The 15,389-nt window shown below is 44.6% G+C and overlaps 1 protein-coding gene across 2 annotated transcripts in view; it reads left to right on the top strand.

Annotated features, from left to right (window-relative positions):
- Positions 1–15,389, top strand: part of LOC135558514 (small conductance calcium-activated potassium channel protein 2-like) — a 43,653-nt gene that overhangs the window by 11,188 nt on the left and 17,076 nt on the right. For both annotated transcript variants that reach the window (XM_064992372.1, XM_064992374.1), the window contains exons 2-4: positions 8,552–9,001; positions 13,223–13,318; positions 13,910–14,328. In XM_064992372.1, coding sequence (XP_064848444.1) covers positions 8,552–9,001; positions 13,223–13,318; positions 13,910–14,328 — 965 coding nt within the window. The remainder of the gene's footprint in view (positions 1–8,551; positions 9,002–13,222; positions 13,319–13,909; positions 14,329–15,389) is intronic.

Genomic DNA, 15,389 nt, shown 5'->3' with positions numbered 1-15,389 from the left:
AACCTATACAGCCTATCTGGTGACAATAAACACAGAGACAGGAACAATCACCCATGAAATACTCAAAGAATATGGCTGCCTAAATATGGTTCCCAATCAAAGACAACGATAAACACCTGCCTCTGATTGAGAACCACTCCAGACAGCCATAGACTATGCTAGATACCCCCACTAAGCCACACACCCAATACCTAACACAACCCCAAGACAAAACACACCACAATAAACCCATGTCACACCCTGGCCTGACCAAATAACACAATATACTTTGACCAGGGCGTGACACAGAGCCACGTTACGTCACATGTCCAAAGCGCTTTCTCTTAGAATAGACCTGAAGGACAGATATCTTGTTTTGTCTTGTGTTTTCTCGTTTTTTTTCCACCGGGATTCTGAGGTATAGCGGTCCTTTCCTGGGTAGGGTCTCGATGTACTATGAAGGTGGTCCCAGTTGCACCAGGAACAAGGTTTGCAGCTGTCTTTTCCCCAAGATAATTTAACATAGTGGTGAAAAGGGTAGAACTAATGTTACCAGAAGGAATAAAGCATTAGGGTAAAGCCTACCACAAAAACAGGTGTGAAGCACTTACTACAACCTGGGTCTAATCTCCACGTTAATCCATTGCTCTTTGCATTGCTGTCTCTCTCTCTCTTTTTTTCTTCTCTCGCTCTCTCGCCATCTTTCCCTCTCCAAACTAAAACTCTGTTTTCTTGTCCTTTTCATATAATAAATGTAAGGCTGGATATCCACAAAATTCTCCAGTCAATCTTTTCTGAGTTTGTTATGGTATTGATCCATCCTATGCTATAGGTTGCTATGGTAATGCTCCATCCTATGCTATAGGTTGTTATGGTAATGCTCCATCCTATGCTATAAGTTGTTATGGTAATGCTCCATCCTATGCTATAGGTTGTTATGGTAATGATCCATCCTAGGCTATAGGTTGTTATGGTAATGATCCATCCTATGTTATAGGTTGTTATGCTAATGATCCATCCTATGCTATAGGTTGTTATGGTAATGATCCATCCTATGCTATAGGTTGTTATGGTAATGATCCATCCTATGTTATAGGTTGTTATGGTAATGATCCATCCTATGCTATAGGTTGTTATGGTAATGATCCATCCTATGTTATAGGTTGTGCTGGGCACTGCCTGCTATTGATGTTTCGGTCTCTGTCGGAAGTTAGTGGAGGCTCAAACTGACTACTGAAGTTGCGTTCTGAGACAGTAAGTTCAGCGCTGTGAGACAAAGTTGTGTGATTGCACCCAGTGCTTGACTCTGGCTGAAATAGGTTCCGGCACTGTTTTATATACTGTTGAGCTAATATTCTATAAGAGGAATAGGAGCTGAAGCAGTAGAACATTTGAGGTGCCGGTACTCAGCTCCGGTGATCTCCTGCCCAAGTCAAGCACTGACTGCACCAATGAAAGAGTATTTATTGCCTGTTTTAATAACCTCAGAGTAAAATTTATGACTGTTTGTCCCTATGATGTCAAATAGTCATGAATTGTCAAATATAGGCTGAATAGGCTGCATAATAGGATGATGTAGTCTAATGAGTCGGCAAATGTTGTACATTTGAAAACAGAGGGGCCTTTACTGGTTTAAAGTGTGTGTGTGTGTGTGTGTGTGCGTGCGTGCATGCGTGCATGCGTGGAGGGGGTCCGACTCCTACTGCGAAAACAGAGGGACACGCTGGGAGAGACTGTTAGTGTTCATGTGTGTGTATTAGTAGGGTATTCCACCTAATCTAGAATATATACAACAATCTAGCATCAATCAAGTAATCAAGAGGTAATTGCATTCTATGGAGGGGAATGGGCCAATAGCAAAGATTAGTAAAGAGGAACGTGCTCGACAGGATAAGCAGAACATTAGAATGCTGGCCTCATTGCATTTGCATATTCAACAGCAAGACTAAATTATACTAGGATTGGAGTCACACATCAATGTTTAGTTTGGTGAGAAAAGTCAGGATTTTTTTTGTTGTTGTCACATTCTGTCACATTAAAATTCCACATTTTGTGAGGACCATTGCAAATCTGCCAGCCAGTCTAGAGCTGTGAAGCATTATGTACTAATACCCGGGTAGCACCCACAACTAATACCTGGGTAGCACACACAACTAATACCTGGGTAGCACCCACAACTAATACCTGGGTAGCACACACAACTAATACCTGGGTAGCACACACAACTAATACCTGGGTAGCACACACAACTAATACCTGGGTAGCACACACAACTAATACCTGGGTAGCACACACAACTAATACCTGGGTAGCACCCACAACTAATACCTGGGTAGCACACACAACTAATACCTGGGTAGCACACACAACTAATACCTGGGTAGCACACACAACTAATACCTGGGTAGCACCCACAACTAATACCTGGGTAGCACACACAACTAATACCTGGGTAGCACACACAACTAATACCGTGTTTGCACGCACAACTAATACCGGGGTAGATTGCACAACTAATACCCAGTTAATAATCATGAATAATCCCCAGTAGTGAACACGACTTCTAATACCTGGGTAGCAAGCACGAGTATGCACTGCTAATACCTTGGTATTAATACTCACTACTAATACGCACAACTAATACCCTGGTAGTACGTACAACTAATACACAGGTAGTACACATTACTTCTAATACCCGGGCAGTACACATTACTTCTAATACCCGGGCAGTACGCACAATACTACCTGGGTTTTAGTATGCACAACTACTACCCGGGTAGTGAACATGACTTCTAAAACCTGGATAGTACACACGACTTCTAATACCTGGGTAGTACGCATTACTAATACCCGGGTAGTACACGCGGCTAATACCGGGGCAGTATGCACGACTAATACCTGGGTATTAGTACGCACGACTAATACCTGGGTAGTACCCATGACTAATACCACGGTATTAGTCTGCACAAGTTATACCCAGGTAGTACGCATGACTAATTACCAGGTAGTACACACAACTACTAATACCCGGGTATTGGTAGTGCATACTAACAATACCCGGGTAGTGTGCACCAGCATTATCTATGTTTAGATTTATCGTTGACTTGACTCTCTGAATGTGTTCAGCACGTATGTCGTGATCAACTTATCAACAAATTCAGGGAGTCAAGTCAATGATAACTTCCAGGAAATTCCGTAAAATGTCAATTCATGACTTCATGAGAACACCTCATAGATCTATGGACAATTTTAGAAAACGAGAACCGAATTCCAAATCATTCTCTGAATTGTCTGGAATTGATAAAGTAAGACATGCTACGAATGAATTCCTACTGTATATTTCTCCCAAGAGAGTCCCACAACCTTTAGATTGAACACTCTGATCACTCTTAGAAGAAAGGGTTCTACGTGGAACCAAAAAGGTTCTTCAAAGGGTTCTCCAATGGGGACGGCCGAAGAACCCTTTTAGGTTATAGATACTGTAGCACCTTTTTGTCTAAGAGTGTGTGTCTCCTTTCGAGGGGACAGCTTTATGTGTCCTAATTAGTGCACTATTGTGATGCTGCTGAACGACCAGTGCATTATTAGCCCGAACAATGACCCTTCAACACGGGCAATATACCTGTCTTGTAGTCTCTGTTGTTTTTTTCATCTTCTTGTTTGGGACATAATTAATTTTTCTTTTCATCTCAGAGGAGACAAGGGGGATGATAATGCCGCTTCAGGAAGCCTGCAATTGTGCCTGTTATCAAACTGCAGTCATTTTAGCCTCAGGATTTGCTCAAAGGACGACCCATACTGATTCCACGGAGGAAAACTCCTACTGGGTTGTCTGTTCTTCGGGGAAATGCGTGCTGACTGTTGTACATGGGATTGTACTTTCTTAGAAAGACTACAAATATACTGAACTAAAATATAAACGCGATGTGCAACAATTTCAACTGTTTATCTGAGTTACAGTTCATACAAGGAAGTCAGTCAATTGATTTCACATGACTGGGCTGGGGATGTCACACGACTGGGCTGGGGATGTCACACGACTGGGCTGGAGATTTCACACGACTGGGCTGGGGATGTCACACGACTGGGCTGGGGTTTGACATGACTGGGCTGGGGATTTCACACGACTGGGCTGGGGATGTCACATGACTGGGCTGGGGATGTCACAAGACTGGGCTGGAGATTTCACACGACTGGGCTGGGGATGTCACATGACTGGGCTGGGGATGTCACAAGACTGGGCTGGAGATTTCACACGACTGGGCTGGGGATGTCACACGACTGGGCTGGGGATGTCACACGACTGGGCTGGGGATGTCACACGACTGGGCTGAGGATGTCACACGACTGGGCTGGAGATTTCACACGACTGGGCTGGGGATGTCACACGACTGGGCTGGAGATTTCACATGACTGGGCTGGGGGTGTCACACGACTGGGCTGGAGATTTCACATGACTGGGCTGGGGGTGTCACACGACTGGGCTGGAGATTTCACACGACTGGGCTGGGGATGTCACACGACTGGGCTGGGGGTGTCACACGACTGGGCTGGGGGTGTCACACGACTGGGCTGGGGGTGTCATACGACTGGGCTGGAGATTTCACACGACTGGGCTGGGGATGTCACACGACTGGGCTGGAGATTTGACATGACTGGGCTGGGGATGTCACATGACTGGGCTGGGGATGTCACACGACTGGGCTGGGGATGTCACACGACTGGGCTGGGGTTTGACATGACTGGGCTGGGGATGTCACACGACTGGGCTGGGGTTTGACATGACTGGGCTGGGGATTTCACATTACTGGGCTGGGGATTTCACATTACTGGGCTGGGGATTTGACATAACTGGGCTGGGGATTTCACATTACTGGGCTGGGGATTTGACATAACTGGGCTGGGGATTTCACATAACTGGGCTGGGGATTTCCTTTCGATTATATTTTTGTTCAGTATATGTTAGTTAACCATGAGGCTATGCTGTTTACCGTGTACACTGTACATACAGTGTAGTACACAGGAAGGATTCTATAAGCAATTGGTCGCACAGTTTACATTGAAACATCGTTGTTATACTGTCTATCAAAGTACGTTTACACCTTTCCTTAGACCATTTTCAAGGCCACATAGACAGGCATAGTATGAATGGGTGGTGGTGTTTTACATGTTTATTAGTAAGACAAACAGAGATACTGGCTGGCCCTGTTGGTTGGGTTGAACAGCCCTGGTGCCTGCTCGCCTGTCACAGAAATATGACAACATGACAAACCGTCAGCTATAGCCTATAGCTCTCCTTCTCAACAGGGGCAGGCTGAGGAGGTCCCCAGGGGTCTGTCCTCTCTTTATTTCCTTCCCTCTCTCCACCCCCCCTCGTGTCCCTCCATTTTCTCTGTATGAGTTGGCCCCCTCCACACATGTGCCACAGTTATCCCTGGCTACAGACAGTCTATCGCCAGGCCTCCTCCGATACTTGGCCAAGACACACACACACACACACACACACACACACACACACACACACACACACACACACACACACACACACACACACACACACACACACACACACACACACACACACACACACACACACACACACACACACACACACACACACACACACACACACATATACATACACATACACACACACACACACACACACAAACCCACACACACACAGGTTGGCTGTACAGTGCACTTTTTCAATTTCAGGAGTTTGTGTGTGCATCAAAAACAGAGGTGCAGTAGCTCCTTCACGTCCAAAAGGAGGGGGGTCTTCTATTAGATTGGAGCCGGTTAAAGGGACGAGTAAAGGAGGGGGTATTCTATTAGATTGGAGCCGGTTAAAGGGACGAGTAAAGGTGGGGGTCTTCTATTAGATTGGAGCCGGTTAAAGGGACGAGTAAAGGAGGGGGTCTTCTATTAGATTGGAGCCGGTTAAAGGGATGAGTAAAGGAGGGGGGTATTCTATTAGATTGGAGCCGGTTAAAGGGACGAGTAAAGGAGGGGGGTCTTCTATTAGATTGGAGCCGGTTAAAGGGACGAGTAAAGGAGGGGGGTATTCTATTAGATTGGAGCCGGTTAAAGGGACGAGTATAGGAGGGGGTATTCTATTAGATTGGAGCCGGTTAAAGGGACGAGTAAAGGAGGGAGGGATGGAGGAAGGGAGAGAGGGAGTTAGAGGAGGAGATAGGCAGAGAGTTGCAGTGCTTCATTTAAACTGTTCTGCACTGTGGCTTTTCAATTTGATTAGGAGGCTCCATTTCATACGGGATGGATGCTGTGTGCCATTCAGAATGAAATTGAAGCGTTCGCCGGGGCAGACAGCCATCCTGTGTCTCCTCCTGAAGGAGGATCAGCGGACAAGGTCAACTGCGGCCTGTTGTGTCCCAATGGCACCCTATTCCTCATTCAGTCCACTATACAGGGTATTAGGGTGCCATTGGGACGCAGGTTATTGTCTGGGCTGAGAAACAGGAAAGAGCACCCTCAGCAAGGCAAAGAGTGTGGTTTTAAGTGGATATTATTAAATGCATCATATGTTTTGTTTATTCTGTTTCTAAGTCAAATACGATTAACTGAAATGCATGGTAAATTCACCAAAATGAAACGCATCACAATAGAGAATCAGTAGTTAAAATGTAAAACTGTATATTATGTGTTGTGAGGAAGGTACAGTGTGAGCTCTTTTGGGATATCCATGTGAGATTTGCCTGCAGAAAAAGGTTATGTATTACCTGTACCTCCATCTTACCTTCTTGTATTTATCTTGTGCTGTCTCCTAGACGATATGGACACCCCCATCTAGCATTTAGTCAGTCAGCAGTCAGTGGTACATTTTCAACCACCAAGAGAGTCTGCAGCATAATGGTCAGAAATGGAGACCAAAGCCAAGGGCAGAAGTGCATTCTTCCATCTCTCATCTCTCTCCATCAATCCTGTTCATTATGTTATTGGAATAACCTGCCATGGCTGCTTTTAGTTGACTTCCCTTGGTCTGATACGCCAGTCAAGTCATGTCTATTTGCTTTGATCGATTGCTTTGTTCAGTGATTTAAATGACAATCTTTGTCATTGTGTTTTATTTTCAGGAAATAAAACACATGAATGGTAATTTTATCAGGGGAATTAATGATGACAAATAGCCATCGCTAGGGAACTGTGATCGTCCCACCTTTGTAAGTGAAAGGAGAGGTGCTAATATCAAATGAAGTTTAAGATCTTTCAAGCAACCTTTATTGGTGCTGCGTTTATAGTAGGAATGCGCCACTATCTGAGATATGTTTCACAGAGAGGCTCTTAATGGCTCCGATCATGAAGCTATTTAAAAGAGTAAAGGGGATTAGAACACTGTGGTTCCCTCTAATCCTTAACCTTTAGTCTGGTCTGGTCTGGTCTGCGTCAGCAGATAGCGTCAGTGGGGCCGGACTTACTGTACTACATTTTCATTATGGGGAATCAGAGTTTATTTCCGAACACATTTAGAGGCATTAGGGAGCTCACTCAAGCCAAATGAAAGGCAGTGTTGTCAAACACCCCCCGTTATTTCAGAAAATGCACTGTTCCATGTGAAGTCTAACAAGCCATTATGATAATCTAAGTGATGTCCCAGAAGAGCTGTGGAGATGCCACTGGAATGCACACTCAACTACCATTGTACATGCCTCTACACTTCCAAGGTCCGGGGAACTCCTCAGTTCCTCTGCTTTCCCACCAAATTAAATGTTCACCTCTCCTTGAACCTGCGCTGCAATACAATCACACTCTGGATCAAGGATTTACATTTGAGTCATTTAGCAGATGCTCTTCTCCAGAGTGATTTACAGTAGTGTGAGTGCATATATTTTCATACTTTCTGTTATAGGTCCCCCGTGGGAATCAAACCCACAATTCTGGAGTGGCAAATGTCATGCTTTACCAACTGAGCCACATGGGACGGCACAGAAAGGGCTGAGCAGGATCCCTCTTCAATTTAGATGCAGTTTTTGATTCACAGAGAGGAGACGAAGACACATCTTTGAGTAAATAATGTTCTTGTTTTCCCCTTGCAGAAACTCTTGATTCAGTTTTTCCTGCTTCTCTGATTATAGAAGCATCACTCACTCAGTCACTCTTTTTGGACACCCCATCTCTGGGCTCTGCAAGAAAGAGTGTTTCTTTAACAGGAAACAAGGTCACGTAACACATTAATCTTTCATGACTAAATTTGTGCTGCGCAAAGAGGACATTTTCTGCACTTTGTATGGTCCACTATTAGTTATATGGCTTTATTTATACATTCATCTCCATTCATTATTCATGTGCTTTTGCCCTGCAGATGTGGATGCACTTTTCTTGAGGGACAGCTGATATGAGTGCAATGTACAACAGAACACACAACACAGAGATTGCACTGATTTAGTGCAGGGCAGTGTTTCTGGTTCGTGCTTCTGGTTTGTGGACCGGCTCCGGTCCATGGGACATTAGTCAAATTGAAGTTATAAAGGAAAGGTGCTCCTCCCATTCTCTGACACCAGACTGATTGGTGGTTTGTTTCTCTAACAACCTCTTGTGTTTTTGTTGCCAGGCAACCACTGAGCAGAAGAAGCTGAGCCATGCTGGATCCAAGCCCTGCCTCTCCGAGAGCAGCGGCCGACTCCCTCAGATAGCCATGAACACCTGCAAGTACAATGGCGGCGTAGTGAGACCACTGGGCAGCCTGGCGTCGTCGCGGCGCAACCTAGCAGAGCTCGACTCGGAGACGCAGCCCCTCCAGACGTTGCACAGCTCCGGCCTGGAGGTGGTGGTATCAAAGGGCAACGGCGAGGACCCCAGCAAGGCGTCCAACGAGAGCCTGGTCAGGGACGGAAACGGTGCTCCTGTGAAGAAGAACAAGGACATTGGCTATAGGCTCGGCCACCGGAGGGCGCTCTTTGAGAAACGGAAGAGACTCAGTGACTACGCCCTCATCTTTGGAATGTTCGGGATCGTCGTCATGGTGACTGAGACTGAACTGTCCTGGGGAGTTTACGGCAAGGTAATTAGTGTGGGTGGTCTTTTTGTTTGTTGAATTACTCCAATGCTGAAATTCTCTGAGTCGCTATACACAATTTCCCCACTGTGGGGGAAAACACGAGGGAGTTCTCATAGACCGGCAGCAAAAAAAGCCTCATGTTGTTTATATATGCATTTCACACTACTTTTAAATTCTAATTGGATTGTAAGGCTCGTATGAATGTCCTGCTTAATATATTGTTTGTGTCATCCTCACAAATCAACTGCATTACACTTAAACACTTCAAATTCAACCAGTAAAATGTCAATGAGCATTAGCATTCCAGCCAACTGCTGCATCCAAAAATAGGATCTTTGTAACTATCACAACCAAATGTAATCTTAGCAACTGTTCAAGCAATAATCAAAACAACATTGTAATGCTATGAGAGCTCCCCCAAAAATGATTTAGTTTTGAAGTTATTACTACGTAAATCTAGGCTATGTTTAATGGCTGTAGATGGCAAACGGCAATTGTTTTCCCCCATACTTGTTTATGACGTGAATAACGACTCTGAGTATGCTATATTTAGATAGGAAGTCATGTTAAACATGGTGAACACATGGTGAACTTCAGAGATATTTGTGTAAGTAGAATGACAATGTTTGCAATTCAAAAAATGTCAGAGCTTGGCCAAAGGACTGTTTTCACTAGGCTGCTGCTGGTATTTTGAGAGTCACTTTGAAGCCTGCCCTGCAGCCAAACACAACGCTGCCCAATCAGAGAGCTGCTTCAAAGTGTCGGACATTATCTCTGACAAGCACGTGGGAGTGTCAGGACAACCCAACATGGCGGCAGGCTGTTGTCATTTCAGGGTCGCCACGACCTGGTCATGACTCCCTGACCTATCATTAGCTCCATCAACCAATCAATTTGGATTTGGGCAGTGCTTTCTGTACCAAACATTTGTCACAGTGCACTTAGGGAAAGGTTTGGCCCCAATGTTTACAAGACTGCACTGTTGGCTAGCGTCACCACATAGTCAATGCAACGAGCCAGCATTGATTGGCCTAAGTAATAGCTGGAACGGCTACTGAATTTTTTACAACTGCATGAGGTCAAGTAAGATTGAGCAGCAATGTTTTGGTTAGGTCCAGCCAATTCTACACATTTATTTGAATTGTTAAATTCAATATTGCATATACAGTGGGGCAAAAAAGTATTTAGTCAGCCACCAATTGTGCAAGTTCTCCCACTTAAAAAGATGAGAGAGGCCTGTAATTTTCATCATAGGTACACTTCAACTATGACAGACAAAATTAGAAAAAAAATCCAGAAAATCACATTGTAGGATTTTTTATGAATTTATTTGCAAATGATGGTGGAAAATAAGTATTTGGTCACCTACAAACAAGCAAGATGTCTGGCTCTCACAGACCTGTAACTTCTTCTTTAAGAGGCTTCTCTGTCCTCCACTCGTTACCTGTATTAATGGCACCTGTTTGAACTTGTTATCAGTATAAATGACACCTGTCCACAACCTCAAACAGTCACACTCCAAACTCCACTATGGCCAAGACCAAAGAGCTGTCAAAGAACACCAGAAACAAAATTGTAGACCTGCACCAGGCTGGGAAGACTGAATCTGAAATAGGTAAGCAGCTTGGCTTGAAGAAATCAACTGTGGCAGCAATTATTAGGAAATGGAAGACATACAAGACCACTGATAATCTCCCTCGATCTGGGGCTCCACACAAGATCTCACCCCGTTGGGTCAAAATGATCACAAGAACAGTGAGCAAAAATCCCAGAACCACACGGGGGGACCTAGTGAATGACCTGCAGAGAGCTGGGACCAAAGTAACAAAGCCTACCATCAGTAACACACTACGCCGCCAGGGACTCAAATCCTGCAGTGCCAGACGTGTCCCCCTGCTTAAGCCAGTACATGTCCAGGCCCGTCTGAAGTTTGCTAGAGAGCATTTGGATGATCCAGAAGAAGATTGGGAGAATGTCATATGGTCAGATGAAACCAAAATAGAACTTTTTGGTAAAAACTCAACTCGTCTGTTTGGAGGACAAAGAATGCTGAGTTGCATCCAAAGAACACCATACCTACCGTGAAGCATGGGGGTGGAAACATCATGCTTTGGGGCTGTTTTTCTGCAAAGGGACCAGGACGACTGATCCATGTAAAGGAAAGAATGAATGGGGCCATGTATCGTGAGATTTTGAGGGAAAACCTCCTTCCATCAGCAAGGGCATTGAAGACGAAATGTGGCTGGGTCTTTCAGCATGACAATGATCCCAAACACACCACCCAGGCAACGAAGGAGTGGCTTCGTAAGAAGCATTTCAAGGTCCTGGAATGGCCTAGCCAGTCTCCAGATCTCAACCCCATTGAACATCTTTGGAGGGAGCTGAAAGTCCGTGTTGCCCAGCAACAGCCCCAAAACATCACTGCTCTAGAGGACATCTGCATGGAGGAATGGGCCAAAATACCAGCGACAGTGTGTGAAAACCTTGTGAAGACTTACAGAAAACGTTTGACCTCTGTCATTGCCAACAAAGGGTATATAACAAAGTATTGAGATAAACTTTTGTTATTGACCAAATACTTATTTTCCACCTTAATTTGCAAATAAATTCATAAAAAATCCTACAATGTGATTTTCTGCATTTTTTCTCATTTTGTCTGTCATAGTTGAAGTGTACCTATGATGAAAATTACAGGCCTCTCTCATCTTTTTAAGTGGGAGAACTTGCACAATTAGTGGCTGACTAAATACTTTTTTTGCCCCACTGTAGGTGTCTATAAGGTTTCTATTAACCACTTTTTGTAGTAAATTTAGATTAATTGTCGTGTTGGTCTGAGTTTAAATTGAACTGATCCCTGAGTGACACAGCAGTCCTACCATATAGAATGCGCTACAATAAGGACGAGTCACTTTTCATCTTGCATGTCACATCACATGGTCATGTGAGTCAGTCAAGATTTTTCCCAACCCTTAAAGAGGTGTGGTGGGGTGTTGGTGTGTTAAAGGAAGTGAGCTTTTGGGGACTGAAAAAACCTTATACATCTGTCAGGTGGATTAATTGGTTTTACTCAATGTTATTTCACAGGGGACTTCTCAAAACAATTTCAGACGTTATAGGGTCTTGAGTGGTGCCAGAGACCTGAGGGGCAAAGCAATCTAGTTGATTGCTAAAAATACATTCGCTAATTCTCTCCCCGCTTGTTACTATATATTGTGGCTGCATGATCAGTGTAATGGCTCATATTGTAATGCATGCTTACTTGACCCCACCCCAAGAGAGCATATCAATATCCATTTACAACGACTTGGTCGTCCGCGGGCCTTGACAACAATGGGCAGCTTTTACAATCGCCCCTGACGATTATTTACAATGATTCCTATTGATTCCTATTGTTGTTTTTGTCGCTGTTGTCAGGATTGTGATTACAACCCCCCCATCATTGTATAACATGTTTTATTCCCCACCATTATTACAGCTGATTCATCAAATCACGTTTTACCCACAGAGGGAAGTCTAGTAGTGCAGGTCCTTATTTCAAAGATCTATGACCCCTTTATAGGCGTTGCAGCTCTAGCGTCCAAACGATCAATTCATCACTTGCACCTCTCACGGTGGGTTGCTTCCTGCTAACGCTACTGTAGAAGATGCACAACATAACTGCTCGGTTTCTGCATCTAGGCTACTATTAGATTGAAAATACCTAGTGGTGGGTTTGATGTATAAATAGTTTGTGTACTGTTTAGAGCCAATGTTTGACCTTTACTTCCTGCTACTGTCATGATTTGAGACAACACTTTGTGGTGCTGTTGTTTTTAGTTCAAACCCCTTTCCTCAACTCTCTCGTTTTAAGCTGATAATATGTGGTGTTTTCATTGTCAGTGTTCCTCTCCCTCCTACTAGCTACGTTCATTGCAGAGGGAAACCTTTTTGGAAGATAGATGGTTTAATTTTGGTCTTGTTCACTCCATCCAACAATATTTCTAAAATCCACATGTTTTACCCACCATGAAGACTGCCTAAATTATTTCACACAACAACAAAAAATCTAAGTTGAGGATTTCTTCTATTAATGCTTTTACATGTACAGTTCTGAGGTGAAGCCCAGGTATGACCCCTCCTCTGAAAGGCAACATAGGGTGCACATTTATTTTATATATTTATATTTCCCCTCAATATCACTGTATCTCTAAACTATATTTATTGTGTCTCTGTCTCTCACTACAGGAATCTTCGTACTCATTTGCACTGAAATGCCTTATCAGCCTATCCACTGTTATATTGCTTGGTCTTATAATAATGTACCATGCCCGGGAAATACAGGTGAGTCCAGATAATGCAACAATTTGGCAGGAAATAACATTTCATTGTTATAATTTATGGGCTGGTGTGGTGATTGCCTGAATTGCTTAAAAATTGAGTTTGATTATTGAGTGTGATGATGTCTGTTATTGATGATTTTTTTTTTAAAAAGTATTCAACATTGAAACAGGTCAACTCAATTGGGTATGTTAGATACTTTACAGTCCTAATTCAGCTGATTTATATTATGAGATTTACAGAAAATGACTGAAATAACTGATATTTTTTTAAGGCTCTTTAAAATGTGAAGAGTGGCATCTATTAAAGCTGTAATCCACAGCGCTGAAACTGCCATGTCTGTTTGAAATATTACAACAACGAGGTTTTACTTCAAACAACCAACACAGTTTTGTTTCTCTCTGACATCTTGAACATCATTACGCACGAGATAGAACAGCAGAGTATGTACTACGGACTGTAAAATAAAGTATATAACTACAGTAAAATAAAGTATATAAAGACTGAAAAAGAAAGTTTATAACTACTGTAAAATAAAGTAGGTAAAGTCTTTAAAATAATGCATAACTAAGCTACTTTTTTCTTTTCCCGCAGCTGTTTATGGTGGACAATGGGGCAGACGACTGGAGGATAGCCATGACGTACGAGCGCATCTTCTTCATCGTGCTGGAGCTGCTGGTGTGCGCCATCCACCCCATCCCGGGCCATTACCGCTTCACTTGGACAGCACGGATCGCCTTCACCTACACGCCGTCGACGGCCAACGCCGACGTGGACATCATCCTCTCCATTCCCATGTTCCTCAGGCTCTACCTGATTGGCCGCGTCATGCTGCTGCACAGCAAGCTCTTCACAGACGCCTCGTCGCGCAGCATCGGCGCCCTCAACAAGATCAACTTCAACACGCGCTTCGTCATGAAGACGCTCATGACCATCTGCCCCGGCACCGTGCTGCTGGTCTTCAGCATCTCCTCCTGGATCATCGCCGCCTGGACGGTGCGAGTCTGCGAGAGGTAAACGGCTAGGGAGTTCCCTAAAGAGGGAAAAACCCAGCCAATCGCCACAGAAACGCACGCCCCCATCGTTGTGCACTGTGTGTGTCGGCACTCCCCCCTTCTCTCTCTCTCGCTCCCCCTTCCCCCCTTCTCCTTCTCTCCCTCCTTCCCCCTTCTTCCCTCCCTCCCTCCTTCTCTCTCTCTCCCTCCTTCCCCCTTCCCCCCTTGTCTCTCTCTCTCTCTCTCTCTCTCTCTCTCTCACCTTCTCTCTCTCTCACCTTCTCTCTCTCCCTCCCCCACTTCTCTCTCTCTCTCTCCCTCCCCCACTTCTCTCTCTCTCTCCCTCCCCCACTTCTCTCTCTTTCCCCCTCCGTACCCCCCCTCTCTCTCCCTCCTTCTCTTCTCTCTCTTCCCCCTCCATACCCCCCTATCTCTCTCTCTCTCTCTCTCTCTCCCTCACTTCTCTCTCTCTCCCCCTCCGTACCCCCCTTTCTCTCGCTCCCTCCCTCCCCACTTCTGTCTCTCTCCTTCCCCTTCTCTCTCTCTCTTTCATTCCCCTTTCTCTCTCTCATTCCTTCCCGCTTTCTGTTATCTGTGTCCAGTTGTGTTGTCGTGTTCTGTTCATGCTCACCAGCCCAAAGTAATGTCTTGATGTGTCGTACCCCCACACACACCACTGCCTGGGGGAAAAAAGGGGGTTTCATTAGCTCAGCGATCACTCCACGAGTCCCTATTCCTTGTTTTAATGCTATTTTAGCAGCTTTTCCATAATTCATGAGTGTCTAATTGTTTGTTTGCTGAATGGTTTGTTTTGGTAATGCTGAGCAGCCCCAAGGATCCCCGTTCACATCAGGCTTTTTCTCAAGGGGGCGGTGGGGATTCTCACAGATCTCAGAGTAAAGGGAGGAGACAGGGAAGAGCACGCTTTTTCAGACCAATTACAAGTTTATCATTACTTTGATGTTAAGTTGTCTTCTTTGGTGTGTAGGGGCTGAGGGAGGTGGGATGGGTTGACGTCAGCTCCTGTAATACTTCGTTATGACAAAAGGGCTGTAAAGTCAAAAAGTCACAGTCAAATC

The sequence above is a fragment of the Oncorhynchus masou genome, chromosome 17 (assembly GCF_036934945.1).
Source record: "Oncorhynchus masou masou isolate Uvic2021 chromosome 17, UVic_Omas_1.1, whole genome shotgun sequence".
NCBI lineage: Eukaryota > Metazoa > Chordata > Actinopteri > Salmoniformes > Salmonidae > Oncorhynchus > Oncorhynchus masou.
This window is presented reverse-complemented; position numbering and strand designations above follow the sequence as displayed.